This window comes from Eretmochelys imbricata, chromosome 9 (genome assembly GCF_965152235.1).
Source record: "Eretmochelys imbricata isolate rEreImb1 chromosome 9, rEreImb1.hap1, whole genome shotgun sequence".
In the NCBI taxonomy this organism is placed as follows: Eukaryota; Metazoa; Chordata; order Testudines; family Cheloniidae; genus Eretmochelys; species Eretmochelys imbricata.
This window is the reverse complement of record NC_135580.1, coordinates 50,085,344-50,108,422: the sequence shown is the minus strand read 5'-3', so window position 1 is coordinate 50,108,422 and position 23,079 is coordinate 50,085,344. Positions and strand designations below refer to the sequence as shown.

The following is a 23,079-nucleotide window of genomic DNA, read 5'->3' as shown; positions in this document are numbered from 1 at the left end:
TTCTGTTCATTCCCTCTGAAGCACCTGGCATTGGCCACTGTCAGAAGACAGGACACTGGACTAGATGGACCTTCGGTCTGACCCAGTATGGCCATTCTTATGTTCTAGGTTTGTTTTCCATTATGAGCCCAATAGTGCCCTTTCCTTTATAGTCCTTAAAAGGTCCTTGCCATAAATGGGCTGTGGTGAGCGGAGGGAATTGTTTTAACTAATTGAGGAGATTCAAGGAGGCCAGTTTTGAGCCAGGGGATCCAGACAACATAGATGTTAATCATGTTTTGCCATCCTTGTAATCGTGGCGGGAGGGGCGGGAGAGAGGGTGTTGGTTTTGTCAGTGCTAGTTGCGGAAGAGATTGTCTTATAAACTTTAGATTGGGGATCTCTGGAAGAGCTCGGTAATACCTGCCAGCCTGGGATGAACTGGGGAGGGAAAGGCCTATTTGGGAAGGCATCTGTTGGGGAATTAGCATCATCATGTGGGCAGTTGGCTCTGGCAGAGGGTACCCAAATGACTGGTGGAACGCAAAGCTTTTGCCGACAAAACCAGCCAGACGCTCATGTGGCCAAAGCCTTCAAGATGGAACACGATCATCAGGGAGGTTTGCCACTTGGGGTGAGTTGAAAAAAGACTGGGAAAATCCAAGCCTGACACCCCCCAGCCAGCTTCACGCCCTGCCTTTCTGCCTGACGCAATGCAGCCACCAGTAGCCAGAGCACCAGAGCACGAGTCTGTGGTGCTCCATAGCTCCAGGGGGAATAGGTGTTTGTGGGAGGAAGGGCAGGGAAGCAGTGGCCCAACATCTACCAAGATCCCCATCACTGAGCAATTCTTAATGATTTCTTGCTCCATTTGGCCCTGGACCTGCCTGTTTAGAATCATTACCAGGAGTACAGAAGAATGGCCCTACTGGGTCAGACCATCGGTCCAGCTAGCCCAGTATCCTGTCTTCCAACAGTGCATGGTGCCAGATGCTTCAGAAGGAGTGAACAGAACAGGGCAATTATTGAGTGATCCACTCCATATCATCCAGTCCCAGCATCTGGCAGTCAGAGGTTTAGGGACACGCAAAGCATGGGATTGTGTCCTTGCCCATCCTGGCTAATAGCCATTGATGAACCTATCCTCCATGAATTTATCTAGCTCTTTTTTGAACCTAATTATACTTTTGGCCAGCTGCCTATTAATTTCACTGGGTGACCCCTGGTTCTTGTGTTTTGTGAATGGGGTAAATAACACTTCCTTATTCAACTTTCTCCACACCAGTCATGATTTTATAGACCTCTATCATATCCCTCCTTATTTGCCTCTTTTCTAAACTGAACAGCCCCAGTCTTTTTAGTCTCTCCTCTATAGAAGTTGTTCCGTACACCTAATCATTTTTGTTGCCCTCCTCTGTACTTTTTCAAATTCTAATCTATCTTTTTTGAGATGGGACGACCAAAACTGCACACAGTGTTTCAAGGTGTGGATGTACTGTGGATTTATATAGTGGCATTTTGATATTTTCTGTCTTATTATCTGTCCCTTTTCTAATGATTCCTAACAGTCTGTTAGCTTTTTTGACTGCCATTGCACATTGAGCAGATGTTTTTAGAGAACTATCCACAATGACTCCAAGATCTCTCGAGTGGTAACAGCTAATTTAGATCCCATCATTTCGTATGTATAGTTGGGGTTATGTTTTCCAAAGTACATTGCTTTGCATTTATCAACTTTGAATTTAATCTGCCATTTTGTTGGCCATTCACCCCGTTTTTTGAGATCCCTTTTTTACTTTTCACAGTCTGTATTGGACTTAACGATCTTGAGTAGTTTTGTATGATATACAAACTTTGCCATCTCACTGTTTACCTCTTTTTCTAGATCTTTTATGACTATGTTGTTGAACAGCACTGGTCCCAATACAGAGCCTTGGGGAACCCTGCTATATACCTCTCTCCACTGTGAAAACTGACCATTTATTCCTACCCTTTGTTTCCTATCTTTAACCAATTACTGATACATACTGAGCCATCTGTTTGTCAGAGATTTAAAGTATTTTTCTGCAATAAGCTTGTAAAATGTTGAAAATTTCTGTACCAGTAGGGGGAGGGGTTATTGAACATGGGAACTTTGTTCGAGCAGTAAGTGAGAGGACCTAATGCATCTGCTTGTCTAGGCCAGTCTCTGTTTGGGAATTCTATCACCTAGAATATCATACTGGATTGGATGCTCTGAGTTGTGATAGGTCTGTATTTTCTTTTAAATGTTGAGTTGTGACATTGGCCTCTCAGTATCTAGGTGGGTGATGCTGCAAGCAGAGTGTGGTAATATCTGACTCGACTGAACTGTAACCATTTGACTGTAATCATTTGTGAGTTTCAATGGCAAGCCTTTGAAGAAGAGATGGTCAAAACTCCAAATTTCTGTTTTGTGGGATATTTGGACATTTTGAAATTTGTTTTCATTCCCAAATTGGAATGCAGAAAAATATGTTCAAGTTTCCCTGGAAATGAAAAAATGCCAAAAGTTATTGCTTTGAAATTTTTCATTTTGAAATTTTGTTTCAATTTTTAATTTATGGGGTTTTTTTTGTTTTTATATAATTTTTATTATTTAATGACATGTCAGTAGTAAAAACAACGAGGAGTCCTTGTGGCACCTTAGAGACTAACAAATTTATTTGGGCATAAGCTTTCGTGGGCTAAAACCCACTTCATCAGATGCATCCATTTGAAGATGAAAGATGATGCCCAGATAAATTTGTTAGTTTCTAAGGTGCCACAAGGACTCCTTGTTGTTTTTGCTGATACAGACTGACACCGCTACTACTCTGAAACATGTCAGTAGTAGTAGTGCATAACATGACATTAGACAAGCAAGGATTTTCAATCTCCTAGCAAAATGATTCCAGGCTAACACAGGATACTGAAAATAGCTGCTCTACGAGTTAGTACTCTAAGTGCTTATCTTATTTTGTTTCAAAGTGTCAAAATATTTCATTATAACACAAACAGGAAATGAAAATATGATCTAGAGAATAAGACAAACAGTAGTAAGTAGCAGCTGCTCTTACTGATTTTAAAAAGATAAATATAATAGTTGAAATATTCTGTCTTTATGACACATCAGTACTAGCTGTACAGAATATGATGTTGTAGGACATTCTTTACATCAGTGGTTCTCAGCCAGGGGTACGTGTACCCTAGGGGGTACTTAGAGGTCTTCCAGGGGGTACATCAACTCATCTAAAAAAGAAAAGGAGTACTAGTGGCACGTTAGAGACTAGCCAATTTATTTGAGCATAAGCTTTCGTGAGCTACAGCTCACTTCGTAGCTCACGAAAGCTTACGCTCAAATAAATTGGTTAGTCTCTTAGGTGCCACAAGTACTCCTTTTCTTTTTGCGAATACAGACTAACACGGCTGCTACTCTGAAAACTATCAACTCATCTAGATATTTACCTAGTTTTACAACAGGCTACAGAAAAAGCACTAGCAAATTCAGTACAAACTAAAATTTCATACAGACAATGACTTGTTTATATTGCTCTATATACCATACACTGAAATTGCAAGTACAATATTTATATTCCAATCGATTTATTTTATAATTATGTGGCAAAAATGAGAAAGTAAGCAGTTTTTCAGTAATAATGTGTTGTGGGACACTTTTGTATTTTTATGTCTGATTTTGTAAGGAAGTAGTTTTTAAGTGAGGTGAAACTTGGGGTATGCAAGTCAAATCAGACTCCTGAAAGGGGTACAGTAGTCTGGAAAGGTTGAGAGCCACTGCTTTACATGATGCAACATGTCATTATGTAAAAATAATAAAAAATATAAAAGTGAAAAATTCATAAAATAAAATCATGAATGAAATATCAATATTTTTCCTTTTAAAAATTCCCCCAAAATTGTTTAAAAATATGTTCACAGGAAAATTAATTGAAATCTGTACAGTTTCATGACAAATTTCTGTTTAGTAAAAATGCCATATTCCGACAGAAAAGTGTTTTGACAAAAAAAATCTGAGCAGTTGTACTGCTAAGTGTCCTTCCTAGGGCCCTTGCAAGGTTTGGATGTGTCAACAGGACGCCTTTCACAGTTCAATGGTACAGTGCCCTGCACTACCTTGGTAACTGGAGTATTTCATCTGGTTTGGAGTTTTTTTATTGAAATATTTACTTTTCTTAATGATAGCAGAGAGACAAGGTGATGTATCTCACCCAGTGCACTAAATGCCGCAACAACTATGTGGGTGAAACAAATCACTTTGCTCTTGAAGGAACTCACACAGGGAAATGATAAAAGACACAAACGTCACTTCACCTGTGGGGGAACACTTCTCACAAACCCATATCTGACCTGTCAGTCATTGTCCTCGAAGGAAACCTGCACAACACCTTAAAAAGATGAGCCTGAGAGCTTAATTTCATAACTCTGCCAGACCCTAAAAATCATTGTCTTAATAAAGAGACTGGATTTATGGCTTATTACAACAGTCTGTAACCCACTAACCCCCCTTTTTTTGTTCTATGATTGGAGGGGTGTTAACTGGCCGCTTCACCTTGAATGGTCTCTTATAATATGTGTTAATGGCTTACGCTAAACAATCTGTTCCACCTTGTATGTAGCTGTTACACTCTGCGTACCTTTCGCAGAGCTCTGTGTAGCTTAAAAGCTTGTCTCTCTCCCCAACAGAAGTTGGTCCTATAAAAGATATTACCTCATCCACCTGTCTTTCTAATACTCTAATGATAGTGTCATTTTGTTAATTGGTAACATTTTGCCATTTTCAAAATGGTTTAATTTGACGTTTGAGAACAGTATATTCTGCATTGCTTGCTCCACAAGGAGCAAGTCCCAGAGTCCCAGCAGTGGGAAGTTATTGCATTCAGCAGAATCTCACTAATCTGTACTTTGGCAACCTGCAAGGCCACACCAGAAATGGATTTTCAAGCTCTGTGGTGGATCGAAGCTGGAATCGACAATATTTTCTTGTTGTGCTGGGCTGGTGCTCCCACTTGCCCCACCCCATCCTTTCTGCAAGGCCAGAGGTGGTGGGTATGGCCTGCCAGGAGTGATGTGGGGAGACGCCTGGTGATTTTGGTTATGTTGGTGTTGGGTTATGTGATTTTGGTGTTATTGGTGGTTGGATGGTTATTGGTGGTTATATGACAGGTTGGGTCACAGAAACCCCCTTCGGGACTACCACCTGATGTGCTGAGACTACCTCTGAGCCCAGCTTAACTGAAAACAGCTTAAGAAGTGTTCCTGCCTCCAACACTCAGATACCCAACTCCCAATGGGGTCTAAACCCCAAATAAATCCGTTTTACCCTGTATAAAGCTTATACAGGGTAAACTCATAAATTGTCCACCCTCTATAACACTGATAGAGAGAGATGCACAGCTGTTTCCCCACCCCCCAGGTATTAATACATACTCTGGGTTAATTAATAAGTAAAAAGTGATTTTATTAAATACAAAAAGTAGGATTTAAGTGGTTCCAAGTAATAACGGACCGAACAAAGTGAATTACGAAGCAAAATAAAATAAAACACGCAAGTCTAAGTCTAATACAGTAAGAAAACTGAATACGGATAAAATCTCACCCTCAGAGATGTTTCAATAAGCTTCTGTCCCAGACTGGATGCCTTCCTAGTCTGGGGCACAATCTTTTCCCCTAGTATAGTCCTTGTTCCAGCTCAGGTGGTAGCTAAGGGATTTCTCATGACTGCAGCCCCCTTTGTTCTGTTCCACCCCCTTATATATCTTTTTCACAAGGCGGGAATCCTTGTCCCTCTCTGCGTTCTCACCCCTCCTTCTAAATGGAAAAGCACCAGGTTAAGATGGATTCCAGTTCAGGTGACATGATCACATGGCACTGTAAGACTTCATTACCCTCTTGCCAGCACACAGGTATACAGGAAGACTTACAAGTAAACAGAGCCATCTACAGTCAATTGTCCTGGTTAATGGGAGTCATCAAAATTCCACACTTTGCATAATTACAATAGGCCTTCAGAGTTATATTTCATATTTCTACTTTCAGATACAAGAATGATACATACATACAGATAGGATAACCGTACCCAGTAGATTATAAACTTTGTAATGATACCTTACAAGAGACCTTTTGCATGAAGCATATTCCAGTTACATTATATTCACACTCATTAGCATATTTTCATAAAATCATATAGTGTGCAACATCACACATTTGTTAAAGGATTTCCATGGGTGCCCAGAGCAGTGGACAGGTGCTTTTCTATTGTATATTGGTAAATCTCAAAATAACTGATGTCACTCTTCCAACTGGCGAACCTCTTATCAGTCCAGGAACCTAATAACACCCTAGAAAGGTGCTAGGCTGCTTACATTTGCTTGGTGATGTTGGTGCACGTCCAGTGGCAGATTAACCACTGGGTGAATAGGGCCCGTGCCTAGGGGGCCCCCGGAAAACTGGTCGCCCTGGCACCCCGCCAATGCTCCGCCTTGGGCTCCTGCCGGGGAGCAGGGGTCGGGCACAGGGGCTTCCCCTGTTCCACCTGCCTGGCTCTCCTGCCGGGGAGCGGGACAAGCCCCTGCATCCCAACCCCACTCCCTGGCAGGAGCTTCAGGCAGGCGGGCGGAGTGGGGCAAGCCCCCATACCTGATCCCATTTCCCCAGCAGGAGTGCCAGGCTGGGGGGAGGGGAGGGAGCGGGGCAAGCCCCTGTGCCCGACCCTATTGCCCTAGTAGAAGCACACGGGAGGGTGTGGTGGTGGGCTGGGGACTGCAGGCGGAAGGGGTGAGGAGGGGGCCCCCACTTGCTCTGGCCCAAGGCCCCACAAAATGGCAATCTGCCTCTGTGCACATCCTTCTTTCTAATGTCAGTAGCAGCTTCTTCCATCAGCATGATGGAAGCCATGACTGCCCATCCTCGCTGGCCCAGCTAGTGAACTTCAGGCAGATGGATCTCCTGTTGGCCGAATGCCCAAGTGGATTCTGGCTCATAATGCTCCCATGGGACAGTGCTTCTCTGTCATGGGAAAGCTTATGTGCCAGAGGACCCCCCAGCCTGGTCCCCAGATGCAAGTTCAGAGCAGTGCCCTTAGACTCAGCCACAGCATCTAAAGCCCCATGGGACCAAACATTTACGTCCACATGTCCGTCAGGCCAGCTCGCAGGCAGCACCTTCATTTTTGCCCAAGGGAGAATCATTACAAGTACAGCGCTTTACTGGTCGGCTTTTCTTTTGCCCCCCGAGTCCATACCCAGTGACCATCATGGTCACTCATCCCGGCAATTCACATCTCGCCATACCTCGGTGGTTGGCTAGGGAAGGTGCAGGTGCTACAGGAGGCGAGAGCTGGCCTGAGAAGACCTGCTCTCACCTGCAGGCTAAGGATATACCACGTGAAATCCACCTTCGCACTCGTGTCTGTTGGGGAGACCATGGAGCTGGTAATGGCAAAGGTTTGCCTGGCTCGAGGAGATTTGCAGACCTACTCACAACTACTCTGTTGGTAGGTTCTCAGCTTCAAAACCAGGGGGGTACCTGAGGTCACTGGCTCAATGGTGTTGTGCATCTCGATAACCCCAGTTGTCCGGCTAAGAGGAAGCTGCCTCAGGAGAACAATTGAAGCAACAGAGTGTTCCTCCTGGTGTGATGGACCAGCCCTCGTGATGTTTGCAGAGTGGTTCTCTTTGACTCACCAGTCTCCCAGGAACCAGGCCTGCAAGGCAGGAGAGGATGCACATCTGGGCCAGTGGACAACCCACAATTTGAATGGCTATTGCCTTGGGCAACATTAATGGTAAGCAGTAGTAGCAGCCAGGAGGCTGGTAGAGATCCTCAGCGGAGACAGCTGGAGCTCAGTGTGCTCCGGTCACACTCCCTACCCTGGAGCTGTAGGCAGCATGTGGTATGGAAGTCAGCTGTGCTGGGAGTGAGATGTGCCCTGCAAAGAGAGCAGAGTGGGGCTGTGAGCCCCCTTGGAGAGTCTCCAGCACAAGGCAGTGCAGAGTGCAGAGCATTCTCTAGTGCTCAGGAGTTATCATAAAGATGCTACTGGATTTCTTTGGCCAGCCTGTTTCTGTGAGTTCCTGTCGCTGTTTGTTCCTCTGTACAGCTACAAAAATGCTTCTAAAACGCAATCCACTTTCCCAGTGAACAGCAACTAAAGGCACAAGGTCTTCAGGAGAACCTTGCTGAGGAGAGTTCATCAGCTTTGATATCGTGTGGCCCGTCCCTGGGCAAGAGCGGCTTAATAGCACCGTTGGTGCAGGTGGGATTCCTACGGGGGGAAGGCAGGACATCTTGGATGTGACTGAGCTTTCAGGCTGTGCATGAATGAAACACAGACAGGGTCAGGCTGGAGAGTTCGAAGTCCACTGGCTTCCTCCATTCAGGGGCCTCCTGCCCCCGCCAAAGAAACAAAGCGAGAACTTTGCAGCTTTGAACTCTTCCGTTTCTGCTCCATAGCTGGACCCTGCTGCCCTAGGTAGACTGACGTCTGCATCCTTCTCCAGCCATCCTGTCCCAGCCCCATTTATAGTCAGTTACCTAGTGTGACTTTTCGGCACTAAGTTGGCTATTAAATGAACCCACTCTTCCTGGGCACTTTGCCAACGGCTGCCCAGTATCAGAACTGCCTCTTGTGAGCAAGCGGCCTGAGAGACGAACGCAGACCCTGCACTTCTCTGTCAGGCTACAGCCCAGGGCATGGTGCAGGCAGGACACTTGTTGGTATGGTGGACGGTCTCCTCTTGCCCTCAGCCAGGGAGATGCCATGTAGCTGCATCCTACAGGGCTTCTCTGTGCCTTGCCATACCACTGATATCAATATCCATCTATACCCAACATCAAAATGTCACTGTTAATGGAGAATCATTATCCAATGGGGCCGTTTCCCCCGGGGATCTGTTCTTGCCCACCGCTGTTCAGCTTCTTGATCAATGAACTGGGAGGAAATACAAAATCATTCATGGCTGGTAAACTCTGCAGCTGATCCAAAGCTGAATGGAGTGATAAATAATGCTAAGGGCAGTTACACAGAGCGGGCTGGACAACTTGGTAAGCTGGGCCCAAGCCAACATGCATTTTAATGCAGCCAAAGGCAAGGGCATATATCCAGGAACAAATAGTGTAGGCCACATTTTCAGGGTGGGAGATTGTATTTTGGACAGCAGTTACTCTCACCTATCTAGGGCTCCTGGCTGCTGATTGCAGAACAGAGTCCCAGCCCTGACATCCTTTTGGTCTCCTTAATGCATTCAAAAAGAAAAGGAGTACTTGTGGCACCTTAGAGACTAACCAATTTATTTGAGCATGAGCTTTCGTGAGCCACAGCTCACTTCATCGGTGAGCTGTGGCTCACGAAAGCTCATGCTCAAATAAATTGGTTAGTCTCTAAGGTGCCACAAGTACTCCTTTTCTTTTTGCGAATACAGACTAACATGGCTGTTACTCTGAAACCTGTCATTAATGCATTCAGAGACCCACATAGACACAACAGGGAAATATGCCCCCTTCTGCCTGTGGCTGGCCTGAAGACTGAGCCACACCCTATCAAACATAGACCTGGGATTGTGATCTGACACCTGGGACCTGTGCTGGTTGCTGGAGCTTGCAGGACTGGATTGAAGAGTGAACCACACCCCTTAAAAAAGCTCTCACTGGTACAAAATGCATCAGCCCATTAGCTTAGCAAGGCAGGTTGCTGAGAGCACATCGCTCCGCTGTACGGAAATAGGCTTGGGGGCCTTCAGAGAGCAAGTTACATTCCCTGATTCTCATAGTTTGTCTGCCCCAACCCCAGCCCTTCAGCCTAAGTTAGAGCTGCTTAGGGACTGCTCTAACCACTGCTAGCTACCTGTGGTCCCTACAGGACCACACAACATGTGAGAAATGATGGAGTGCAGCTGTGCTGCACCTGCTCCCCTGCTCCCAATTAACCCCTCCCATCCTCCACACTGCAGGAAGAAGGGCAGTTGGTGCAAGAACTGGCAACACTACTGTCCACCTGCTCAGTGCTCCTCCATGCCGGGGGAATTCCCTGCTGGCCAAATCCTGAGTGGCCAGAACCGGGGCAGAGAGACTGGACCATTGCATTCTGTTTGGGGAAGTCTGTGGTCTCTTCCTCTCTCAGGAAAGGGGCGTCTGAGATCACTGAGCACGCCCCACAGGCTGAGGACAGGGGGCCTCCACTCCAAAGGGGGTGTTGTTGTGTGGGAGATGCTGACCAGAGAAGAAAGGCTCTTACAGAGCCACAGCACTGTCTGGTCTCATCAGAAAACAAGCATTTGTCTCTCATCTCAACATTTCTCTTCTCCGCCTCCCTCTTTCCTCTCTTGGCACCCTCCTCTTTCTTGGAGCCCCTCCCTTCACTGCCAGAGCCTCTTCCCAGCAAAGCTGAACAAGTCTTCTCCAAGCCATTGCAAGCGGCTGCTTTTTCAACCCCGGCCTTTGAAGTCCTTCCGGAATATCATCAGCATTTCATTCATTGCCTGCAAGGGGGAGCTTTGGTTTGAAAATCCAGACAGGACAATGCATTTCTGTCTTTGTCAAGAGTGCGCAGCCCAGGGGCAAAGTGGGGTTGGCAGGGATGAACATGCAGGTGCTGTGGAGGAGCAGAAACTGCATCCCGGCTAGGCTAGGCACAGGCCTAGTGGCGTGGTGAATAGCAGCTGTAACTCAGCAAGGGTATCAGGCTGTCTCACTCACAGTACGGGCACATGCATGTGGCGTCTTGCACTCCAGTTCTTCTCTCACCTAGCGAATGGAGCAGCATTCACACCCACCTCTGAGGGAAGTGGAAAAAGCATCATCCCCCTGAGTCTTTGTCAACGGACCAGACAAAACAGAGGACAGTCTAATGTAGCGGGGAACGGCACAGAGAACTGAACAGATTGTTCCCATCGCTAATTCCAGCTTATGCTGCCAGGGGTCAATTCAACAGCAAGGTCTTAAGAAATAAATGCAAGTTTATGAACAGGTCCTCATCCTGCCTGGTTCAGTGGGTGTGAAACACGACAGTTGTGAGTTGGGTGGCGCACGCCCCCTTTGCACAGGTGCAGATGACTGCATAAGGCAGCAGGGGCCAGGTATGCAAGGGGTAAGTGGAAGCACTGGGAGCCTTCCCTGTCCCACCTTGTGCACCCAGAGATAGCCGCATTCCTGTGCTCAGGACATTTCCGGGGCTGCTCCCTGCCAGTGCTCTTAGGTGGAGGGCCCTGAGCCCTAGTGCCCTATGCACCAGCCCACAGAGCAAGCTGGGCAGAGCAAGTCCTTACCCATACGCAAAGTATGCAGCTGCGTAGGGCACCAGGAAATTTGGGGCACCACATTTCCTGGTGCGCTGCACAGCTGTGTGCTGCTCCAGCCCCTGCTCTGGCTCTTCCCCAGGGCCCCCACCCCCTACTCTGCCCCAGCCCCGCCCCTTCCCCGCCCCCACTCCCCTGAGTGCTGCAGCCGGGCTGGGCCCCTGCACTCACCGGTGGCAGGAGTGCAGCGACCCGGCTTCAGCCACGCTGCCGGTGAGTGCTGGGGGGTGGTTCCCCCCTGCCCCTCAAGCCAGCCCCTCCCCCGCAGAGGCCTGGGGCCATCCCACCTGCTCCCCCCCCCACAGAGGCCTGAGGGCACCCCCCAGCCCTCCCCGCCACAGGGGGGCTGCGTAGGGCCCCAGAATTGCTAGGGACGGCCCTGAAGCCGGTGCAGCAAGTCACACCATCATCAAGGCTAGTGATGCCTGTTCTCTCTGGTAAATTGTGTGGGAACATCACACATCCCAGGGGTAGCCGGGCTCCCACATGCTACCAGATAGCTGCTCGGGAGACTGCATGTGAGGAGATACCTGGCCAAGAATCTCTCATGGGAGCAGAACCTCTCTAAACAACACATGTATCTTTCTGCAGATGCTCCACTTGCCTGTTGTCTGGGGTCTATGGGGGATGACAGCCAGATTGCCAGAACCCTGCAGCTTCCTGGAATCCCCTGGAAACCCATTCCCAAGGGTTCCCCCAGTTCTAGCAACTTGTGTTCAATGCCATGTAACATGGGTCTCAGCTTGGTTTGTTCCAACAGGGCATATCCCAGGGTCAGGTATTCTCAAAGATTTTGTGGATGCTGTTGAGGTGCTTGCTCCACTGGGACTGAGAACAGTGCTGATATTCAGCGAGCACCGAAGACTGGCTACAGGCTAGAGAAAATAGGGGCCAGACTAGATGCTTTGATCTTAATAAAGCCATTGTGATCATCTAGTTTGACCTCCTGCATAACAAAGGCCAGAGAATTTCATCCGCTGATTCCTGCACCCTGCCCGGAACATCTCACTGAGCTAGAATGAAGCTCTTAGTCACAGATCCAGACTTGGTGACCAAGTGATGCCAAGTGTTGGAGAATTGGACACATCCCTTGGGAATCTGGTCCAGTGGTTAATTATTCTCTGTGTTATCTTATTTCCCATTTGAACTCTGCTGAATTCACCTTCCAGCCATCGAGCCTGGTTCCACCTTTAACAGTGAGAAATCTCCCCATGTAGGTACTTAAAGGCCATGATCAAGTCACCTCTTAACTGTCTCTTTGATAAGTGAAGTAAGTAACCATTGGCACAGATTCCCAAGGGATGGGCCCAGACGCGCTCACCCTGGCTTTGTTTGAGCTGGCTCGTGAAGCCTGACAGACTGGCCTGCGGCAGCATGGGCACCATCCTGGGCTAAAGCGGGTTGGGCAGGATTGTGAGCGAGTGGCTATCCCGAGCCGCTGCCTGTGCGGCTGTGGGCACACTGCTATTTTTAGCAGGCTAGCTCAATCAAAGCTAGCGGGGGTATATTTACTCAAGCTGAAAACTCTACCTCCCCAGCGCAGTGTAGACGTATTCTCATTGGCTCACTGTCTGGCAGGTTTTTTTGCCCTCAGATCAGGCTTGTAGCTTCTACTCTGCCCCCTTTCCAGTATTTCAACATCCCTCTTGGAGAGCGGCCAATAGGATTGGATTCCGCACTTGTGCACTGGTCTCACCAACGCCGTATGCAAAGGTAGCGCCAACTTGCTGCTCCCCTGTGATGGTCCCGTTTGCCCCTTTTGCCCCAGCATTGCACTGGGAGAGCACGTTCAGCTGGTTTCTGCCATCAGCACTTAGGCTTTTTGAGAGTCACTGTTTTTCTGGATCTAGTCCTGCCCCCTGTAAGTGTGGCCAAGGCAGGAAACCAGGAGGGACTGGGGAAGACGATAAAGAACAAGAGACGACATTTGGATGTCAACTGCCTGAGACACCTGACCAGGAATCTTTTCTTGTATTTTCTTTTCTCGTGGAGCTTCTTACTGTAAACCCACCTTTCCCTGGTTTTGTCTTCCCCCTGGGCACAAATGCTCTGGATATGTATCTGACCTGTACGGAGCGGGGGCTAGTCACAGCGCAGCCCTCCAACACAGGGCAGCTCTGCTGTTCCTAACTGAGGCCCTAGCTCAGTTCCCTGGGATTGACAGGCATCTGGAGCACGCCCGGAAAGGCGAGCGTTCTGCTCTGCAGTGTGTCCCCAGGAGGGGTGCAAAGATGGCTTTATGGGCTTTCCAGGGGCCAAAACATACTCTGGAATAAGTTACAGCAGCCAGGTGCTGCTCTAAGTTACTGCAGACCAGACCAGCAGCTCTCCAGCACTGGGAGCTATGAGCTTGCCCCCAGGCCACCCCCTCCCAGCCCAGCCCTGGTCCCAGCACACCCCATGTTTGTGGTAGTCCTGCTTTGTGCATGACCAGACAGATTTCCCTCTGTCAGCTGCATTGCATTAACAGCTCCTATACACCATGGCCATGGTGATGGAGGGGACTGGTGTGGGGAAAGTCTCTGTTCTTCTTGAAGCTGGTCCGGGGGGGGTGGTGATGGGAGCAAGACCAGACCTAGACACGATGGAGTCATTTCCCCACTCTCTGCTGAGCTCCCAAACACCATCCCAGCATTGGACTGAGTGTTCAGAGATACTCTCTTGCAGAATGCGCCCAGGTCTGTTAGGGATTCACAGCGCTTTCTCCAAGTGAATGTCTGTTAGCCCCAGTGCCCAGGCTAAATTCCAAGGCAGCGAGCTACAGTCTGTTCAGCTAAATTCCCCTCTCCCTGCATTTGGCTTCATGACTTGCCCCTACACTGTTAGGCAGTATTGCTGACATGTTTACAGTGGCTGCTGAGTTCCACCCCAGAGGTGGCTGTATTGTGATGAGTAACAGGATCACTGTGTAAATGTCTGCTCTGTAAAGTGTCTTGCTCCTGTCAATAAATGGATATGAGTAGTGATACTTAATACTAGACCAGAGGCTGAGTGAGGGGCTATGTCTGGGGACATGAGTTCAGTCTGGACAAGGCAGGTCAGACCCTACATGCAGTGTTTGTCTTTCTCTCCTCCCAGACCTCAGCGACCAGCTCCTGGAAGTGGTGGGTCTCGAGGGAGCGATGGAGATGGGGCAGATCTACACCGGACTGAAGAGTGCTGGAAAGAGACTGGCCCAGTGTTCATCCGTCACCATCAGGTAATGTCTCAGCCCTCAGCCCCTGATCCGGCTCTTAATCATGCCTGCTAGAACATGGCAAATGGCTGTGACTATGTGAAAGCATGCTAACAGATACATTGCTACATCCACCACCTGTCCGAGGCTCTGCTGAAATCCAGTTACCACCCCACCTGCCTCCCCTTCACCCGCTAATCCTGTAACTCCAATTCCTGCAGGTTTGCTTGTCTGGCATGATTTATTTACAGTGTTGTTGTGTCCGCGTTGGTCCCCAGATATGAGTGAGACAAGGTAGATGAGGTAATACCTTGTATTGGACCAACTTCTGTTGGTGGAAGGGTCAAGCTCGAAAGCATGTACCTTCCACCAACAGAAACTGATCCAATAAAAGACGTTACTCCCCTGCCTTGTTTCTCTCCTGAGCTATGTATGGGGTTTGTACAGCACCGAGCACAAAGGGCTCATTGGCCATGAATAGGGCTCCTAGGACCTATGGTGATACAGCTACCCCGACAATATTTAGTGTAAGACTTTGCCACTTATTGCTCAGGAGTCTATTGGCCACAGTGTCTCTCTTTATATTTGCTCAGTTCTTTTACTAGGGTGGGATGGTTTGGTTAGGTGGGTTGGGTTGGTTGGTCGGTCAGACAGTCATTGACAAGATCATTTTTCTCTCCTTCATAGTAAATTGGTGCCGTGTTGTATTTCCCAGCCCTTAGATACCTCCCTAGTTCTCAGGGACTCTTCAGCGATAGTTGTTAGTGGGTTTGTGCATTTGTTGGCTGGGCTTCCTTTTAGGAAGCCATCCTTGTCACCCACTCATTGTGTGAGCCAAAGCCTGAAGGTCTACTGCTTACTTGGGCAAAGTTTGCCCTGGCGTCAGTGGCAGTTTGACTGACTCAGATGCAGGAAACAGGGTGGAAGGACTGCAGGATGTGGCCAAGTGTGTTCAGATCGCCCCTTCCTTACTTCCGATCAATAGCTGGTTTGTGGATTAGTCATTATTGAATGGGCAAAAATGTTCGGATGGGTGCCCCAAAACTATTAGCGGATTTCATACAAATAGTTTCAGCCATTCACAAAATGGCTGGAGGAGGCGGTGAGGGTGTGTCCATTGCTGCCCTCCCTTCCCCTTACAACTTTTCACCCAGTGGATAGGGTAGTCACCCAAGAGATAGGTGACCCGGGTTCTTTATCTCCCTCCTTCCAGTCATTGGTGACATAACCTTCCAGCATCTGCCTTGAGAGAGGCGCTTTCAGGATAGGGGTTCCCGCCCCTCAAATCTGTGACCAGTTTCCCATGCAGCCGCATTAGCCTCCCCTTGTTCCTGACACCCTGCTTTGTCAGAGGGATGGCAGACTACTGGGCCTTAATTAGGGTGTCCTGTAGGGTGCTTCCGCCTTCATTCTCACTCCTGGATTTTAGTACTTCATCCTTTTCCCCAAGCCTTACAGACTGCAAAATACACCTCCACCTCGGCCGAAATGCCGCTTGGCTGTGCTTTCCCATAGACTCAGATCTCAGTATCAGTCCTGATCACTCAAAACCCACACACCTTCCACCCCACTGACACAGATCCCAGATCTGCCCTTCCCCGGCCCAGACTGTAACCCCTAATGCCATGCCCACATTTACAGCCCGGGGTGCCTCTCATCCACGGACATCTCCCCCTAGAGTTTATCATCTCCACAACGCCTCACCTTTTTTTACCTCCTTCCACTGAAGCATCAGGAATGGCCCGGCTGGAGCTGGGATACTGGATGGGGCCAGGCCTCTGAGGTGGCACCATGCTCAGGGTCTAACTGATCACCGTGTGGGATCGGGAAGGAATTTTCCCCCAGGTCAGACTGGCAGGGACCTTGGGGGGAGGGGGCGATTTTCCTTCCTCTGCAGCACATGGGTGCAGGTCACTTGTCAGGATTATCTGGGTCTCTCTCCCGTAAATCATTTACCTGACCCTAAGTGGGCCTCGGGCACTGGTGCACTTCGGGCCCTCCTGTTCTCTGCCTATGACACATCCTATTCTAGTGTCACGGCAGCTGTAATAGTTTGGTCTCATGTCAGCGGCTGGGTTTGGTGCATAGATGCTGAGTGTTGGTGGGGGCCTGCGCTATGCAGGAGGTCAGACTGGAGGATCTGGTGGTCCCTTCTGGCCTTGAACTCTATGACTGTATCAAACCCGTGGGCAGAGGCAGTGACAGACGCAGCGGCAAAACTAAGAGCGTTCAGCAAAGGTGCAAGGAAGGAGTGGAGAGGATCCATGGACAGGCTACTGACCAGGGAAAGTAAGTGATCAGATCCAGTGCCAGACGCAGTAGCTCATTAAAACAAGGTGCAATTTTTGGCATGATGCCTTGAGCCTGGGGCATTACATCAGTCTCCCGCATGGATTTCATGTGCCCAGGGCTTGCAGTTCAGGGCATGTTTTCACTAAGAGCTGCTCCAGTGCATGTCCTCCGTGTCTCCTCCCACTCCTCCGGGGAAGGTCCATAAACTGCAGGACCCTCGGTGCAGACTGCCTGGAGAAAGGCAGCCCCTCCTGTGTTCTCACACTGTGTTTTGTTTGTTTGTGGGTTTCAGGACAACAAAGCTGTTGCCCATGCAGGTGGATGGAGAGCCCTGGATGCAGCCTCCCTGCACAGTGAGTACACAATTGGCAGCAGGGCGGACCGGACAGGGGCACCAGGACAGGACCCACATCAAAAGCAGCGGCTGATGGTTGGGTGATTTTCTCAGTGAAGGGATTTGTAATCCAGAGAAAATTCCCAACATGATTCAAATACTTGACTGCATGGGTCTCTTTTTCCCCCTCCCCCATGACTGGAAGGGACATCACCCCATTGCCACCTCCCTAAGCCATTGTCTCCTGGCAATTCTCCCCTCACCCCCTGCAGAAGAGGGCTGGATACAAGCCTCTGAAGCCCAAGCAGTGTGACGCTCCTCCAGCCCCTGTAGCCTCAGCAAGAGCACAGCAGGTGGCCCTTTTAATTAAAAAAAACATTAAAAATTTGACTTAAATTCACAGGCTCTTGAGTCCCGACCTTCAGCATGTGTACCGCTGAGGTGCGGAGCAGGAAAGAGTGCTGATGTCTGGGTTGATCCATTAGGGGGTGTGACAGGATGCACTGGGCCCTTTGAGGCCCCCTGCTGGAGGCCTCATGGTCCTGCCACACACGACCCCAGAAAAAAGGAGCAGTGTAGGTGGGTCCTCCAGGCCTGCCTCGATTGGCTGCAGGGAAGCAGCCAATCAGAGTGCAGCACGCTTAGATAAAAGGAGCAGGAGGGCCTGAGTAGCTCAGTCACTGGTTGAGACCAGAAGGTGAGGCAGGCTATGAGACTGGGGAGAGACCCCTGGACTAGGGGTGAAGAGGCAGGAGCTATGTGGGAAGTGGCCCAGGGAATAGCAGCAGCAACTATTAAAGGAAGCAGTAGATGGCTGCTGCTATTTGTAGGTCCCTGGGCTGGGACCTGGAGTAGAGGACAGATCCGGGTCCCTCCTCCGGACACTGGGGAAGTGGCCTATGCTCCAAGAAGGGGTAAGACTCAGTACTAAAAGCCCACGAAAGGAGCTAGAATTTAAACAGGCCTAGAGATGGGGCTGAAGATCCCGGAGGGGTCAACCATTGTTGGACTGTGTTACCCCAGAAGGGGTTCCTTCATGCGTTCGACTGTGTGTGACTTAGCCAGAGGGCTCATCCACTGAAGACCCGCCTGATGAGGATAACAGCCAATAGGGCACCAGGAAAAGAGTGCAGGTTCACATCCAGCCAACAGGAGGTGCTCACGAGAGGGGAGCAGCTCCCCTCATGGGGTTTCTGAAAGGCCTAGGCTAAAAAATAAACCAGGGGTAAAAGGGGGGGGGCTAATTTCAGGTCCTGGCTCCCCTCTATTAGGACAGCACAGATTAAGCCAAAGTGCCCCAAGTGACTCCCTCAGTTGGGAGCTGTACAGGGCCCAGGTCAAGTGTCGGCTCCCAGTGCCTCGCTGTCCAGATCCTCCTTCCTGCTATTTCTAATGAAAACAAGTAGCTATAACGGGCCCAAGCCTTGGGGGTGCTTGTCTGCACAGCTCTTTTGACTCAGTGGAGCAAGGCTGGGGATCTGGCCCTGGAGCAGATGGGGCCTTGGGGGCTCTCTCTGTACAGAGTAAAGGAGCAGTAAAATGCACAGCTGAAACTTTGGGCTTTATACTTCACCTTCCCATCCTCCTGCCGATGCAGGCCAGCACTGCTGGTTGGCACAGCCTTAAATGAGAAGAAAGGATTTGGGAAACAATGTCTTTTAGCTGCCAGCAGAAAACTCAGGTCACTTTGCATTTTGGCTTCTTTTCCATGTGTCTTTTTCTGCCCCACGGCTGCCACACGCCTCAATATCTTCAAGGCTCTGACATCATAACCAAGATTTTTCCAGGCAAGAAATGCTTGTCACGGTGTCACCGCCCGCCTGAGCCAGCTGCAGTGTCCCCCAACCTGTTGTCCCCGGAGCGGAGTGTGCTGCCCATGGTGGCCCTGCAAGAAGTGCTGGCTCTGAAGCAGGGCACCAGCCTCGCCCCACATTGCATAGTGCTGTTCCTGGTTAGATTCACTGCACATAGGCACAGGCTGTCTCAGCATTGCTCTGATTTCAGCAGATCTCCCAATAAACTCTCCCCTTCGTTTTAATTCAAACAAGTCAGATTTTTCTTCCCTTCGGCGCAGTCTGTTTGCAGCCGACACAGAGTCCTACGCTGCCTGGGACCAGCCCCAGAAGTGTGGGGCACTAAGCAAGGAGAGGAGTGCTGACCCAGTGCCCCCCCCCCCCCCCCCACACACACACACACAGCTGCCTCCACTGGCCTGGTTCATAGCTGCTCTGTCCCAGGGCAGGGTGCGGTGCACATGCCATCCAGCCACCTTGCGGTGGATAATCCCAGGACACCGACCCCACTGCAAGAGCTGAATGTGACCGCACAGTGAACACACATGACCTGGCCCGCTGTGCCTGAACGGGGCCATGGCACCAGCTCTCCTCTCCCCTGCCCCCACCCCCCCATGTGAGAACGCAATGCCTCTGCGCCTAAAGTGGTGCTTTTGAGTTTCCTGGTGGGCGGCCTCAGAGCCCTGGCAACCTGCTATTTTTGTCACTGCCGCACGTTAGACTCACTGCAGTGATTGCGCTCGAGAGGATGGAGATTATTAAAGCGCCTTGCTGGGGACCGGCTCTCCGGGGAGAGTGGGTGTCCCGGCCCGGAGGCTCCAGAGTGCCCCGGCCCAGGATCCCAGTATGATCCAGAACGACCCCACACCTTTGCTCCGTGGCATTGGTTCCTGCTGGCAGCTCACAAAGAGACACGTCCCACACGTGCACTCACAAAGCTAGGAAGCCCTTAATCTACCAAGTCCCATATCCCTGACCCGTGAAGAGCAGGCTCTTTAAAGGGATGCTGCCAACCACTGGCTGGAGGGAGAATTGCATTTAACTCTCGCGTCTGCTATTCAATTATTACATCTAGACCAGCAAGGCATATTTTAAAGAAAAAAAAAAACATTTAAACTGCAGGGATATTGGATAGAATTTCTAAAAGCACCCAAATGACTGAGGAGTCTAATTCCCACTGACTGTGGATGAGACCTGAGCTCCTCAGACCCAGATCCTCCAAGGTACCTAGGTGCATAAACCCCATTGGTTTCAGTGATCAAAATACTTTGGCGGATCTGGGCTTAGATGCCTAAGTCACTGTTGAAAATGGGACCTGGGCTCCTAAATCTCTTTGGTGCTTTTCACAATGCTCCCCATTATCAAGCTACTCAATACTCAGGTTTTGGACTCAGCTGACTTGATCCTGCTGTGGAAATGCTGCTAAACAGAATCCTGTGAGCCATTCACCCCCATCCAGATAACCCCTCGCTGGTCTAGTCAAGACTGTTCCATCGTGCCATGGCCCCTGTGCCAGCAACTTCACCCATAGCAATTCCACTTTTTCCTCAAAAGCCTGTGTCAGGAACCACAGGTTCCCCTTCAAGAGCCATGTGATAGTGGGGTTAAAGGCCAGGGGTATGGTTTTACTCTCACATAGGTCCGGTTTCAGTCTTTTACGCTGCTGTGCAGTAGAGAACGCTGGCAAAGTCTTGCTGTGGCTGGCGTTGGAAGAGCTGCCAGTTGCATCTCCACCTGTGGCATTGAAAACCAGCCACTTTGTTTAAGAGTAAAGTGATGCCTGTATTCTAGAGGAGCCAGATCAGGAAGAGTTTTGGTGCAAAGGGAGGCGCTGCTGGGTGGGGCACTAGCCTTCTAGCGCTTAGGCTTCTAATGTAACTTGGCCCATCCGTGGAAGTGTGTTTGGTGGATCCATCCTAGACATCATTGTTGACATCACAAAAGCCCACTGCCATTTGTCATGACTGGCAGTCTTTGCTGAGGAGACTAGAATAGCAAGGAAGCGTTATTTACTCCTTCTCATAACACACGAACTAGGGATCACCAAAATGAAATTAATAGGCAGCAGGTTTAAAACAAACAAAAGGAAGTATTTTTTCACACAACACACAGTCAACCTGTGGAACTACTTGCCAGAGGATGTTGTGTGAAGGCCAAGACTATAACAGGATTCAAAAAAGAACTAAATAAGTTCATGGAAGATAGGTCCATCAATGGGTATTAGCCAGAATGGGCAGGGATGGTGTCCTAGTCTCTGTTTGCCAGAAGCTGGGAATGGGCGACGGGGGTGGATCACTTGATGATTACCTGTTCTGTTCATTCCCTCTGGGGCACCTGGCATTGACCACTCTCGGAAGACAGGATACTGGGCTATATGGACCTTTGGTCTGACCTAGTATGGCCATTCTTATGTTCTTAAGAATGATGTGGACCAGGACAGAGATGAATGGACAGAGCTGTGTGTTGGAGAGAGGAATGCAAACCCATGCACCTCGTCCAGGCTTTCTGTCCCTGATAAAATGTCAGGTGAATTACAAGAGTTTGAGTCTTAGGAAGCCAGGAGCTGATTGGCTCCTGGTGCTACTGTTGCCCTCTGGTCAGCGTGGGTTAGGTGTCCAATCCAGAAATGAACTGAGCCTGGCTCTTTAGCTCAAGCTGTAAAGGCTCCTCCTTGCAGCAGTGGAGGTCCCTGGTTCCATCCCTAGCATGCTGGCCAAGATGGATGCTATCATGTTCTCAGGGACCAGAGTCTCTTTCTCAGGGGACAGAGTAACAGCCGTGTTAGTCTGTATTCGCAAAAAGAAAAGGAGTACTTGTGGCACCTTAGAGACTAACCAATTTATTTGAGCATGAGCTTTCGTGAGCTACAGCTCACTTCATCGGATGCATACCGTGGAAACTGCAGCAGACTTTATATACACGAATATGAAACAATACCTCCTCCCACCCCACTGTCCTGCTGGTAATAGCTTATCTAAAGTGATCATCAGGTTGGGCCATTTCCAGCACAAATCCAGGCCCAACCTGATGATCACTTTAGATAAGCTATTACCAGCAGGACAGTGGGGTGGGAGGAGGTATTGTTTCATATTCTCTGTGTGTATATAAAGTCTGCTGCAGTTTCCACGGTATGCATCCGATGAAGTGAGCTGTAGCTCACGAAAGCTCATGCTCAAATAAATTGGTTAGTCTCTAAGGTGCCACAAGTACTCCTTTTCTTTTCTCAGGGGAGTAGCCCCACTAACCCTTCTTTAAGGTGAACCTTATTGATTTTTTTTTTTTATGTATTGATTTTTAGATAAAAATTACCCACAAAAGCCAAGTGCCAATGTTGCTGGGCGCTCCCCAGAAGAGCAGCTTCTTCTTCCTGAAGAGAAGAAACCGAACTCAAGATTAAACAAACAAAGAAACCAAGTCCAGAGGTGACAACGCTGCATCCCGCTGGCAACTGCTGCAAGGAAGGCCTGTGGAAAAGGACCATTCATCTCTTCAGATTTCCTGACTTCTCGCTCTGCTTTGGAAACAGCAGACCCCGGGCAGTGGTTTGAACAGCAAGTGGAAAAGAGCAGCCAATGGTTCCATGTGAAATGAGGTGTGGTTTGAGTTTGTACACACACGTGCGTGCACACACACACTACTGGCAGGCACCACCTGGATGGTTTGGAAAAAAAAAAAAAAAGAGATTTTTCCTAGAACGTCTCAATTGCAGGAGTGAAAACAAACTCTCAGTGCCAGGGAAGGGTTTTGTCCCTGGTGAAGCCTTAGACTCTGTTGAGAAAATTTGTTATCCTCTGAAAATAGACCAGCACAGATGGCCTGGAATGGATGGAGTATAATATCTGGCCCAACACTGCAAATGAGAGTTGGTTTCTTTCTTTTTTATTTAAACACTTAACTCCCCACCTGTCCCCCAAAGTTGCCAGTGAAACAGGGACCTGGCAAGAAGCTGAGTGTCACTTATTTATTGTTTAATTCTGTCCGAGGATAGTGGTTGTTTCATTGCCCTGTCCCTGTGGTCACTAAATCCTCCACATTCTAACAATTATTTGTCGTCTTAGCTTCAGCAACACTGAGGAGAGGGGAGATGGTGCCTTTTCTCAAACTGTTCTAATTCATTGTTTCAAAGCGCTCCACCACTAGCTTTTTTTGGGAGGGAGCGGGGGCGGGTTTAAACAGAAGCAAGTTTGTCATTCAGTT

The 23,079-nt window shown here is 49.1% G+C and overlaps 1 protein-coding gene across 1 annotated transcript in view; it reads left to right on the top strand.

Annotated features, from left to right (window-relative positions):
- Positions 1-22,279, top strand: part of DGKG (diacylglycerol kinase gamma) — a 121,890-nt gene extending 99,611 nt beyond the window's left edge. The window contains exons 24-26 of the mRNA XM_077826138.1: positions 14,367-14,487; positions 17,048-17,108; positions 22,181-22,279. Coding sequence (XP_077682264.1) covers positions 14,367-14,487; positions 17,048-17,108; positions 22,181-22,279 — 281 coding nt within the window. The remainder of the gene's footprint in view (positions 1-14,366; positions 14,488-17,047; positions 17,109-22,180) is intronic.
- Positions 22,280-23,079: the final 800 nt, after the last annotated feature.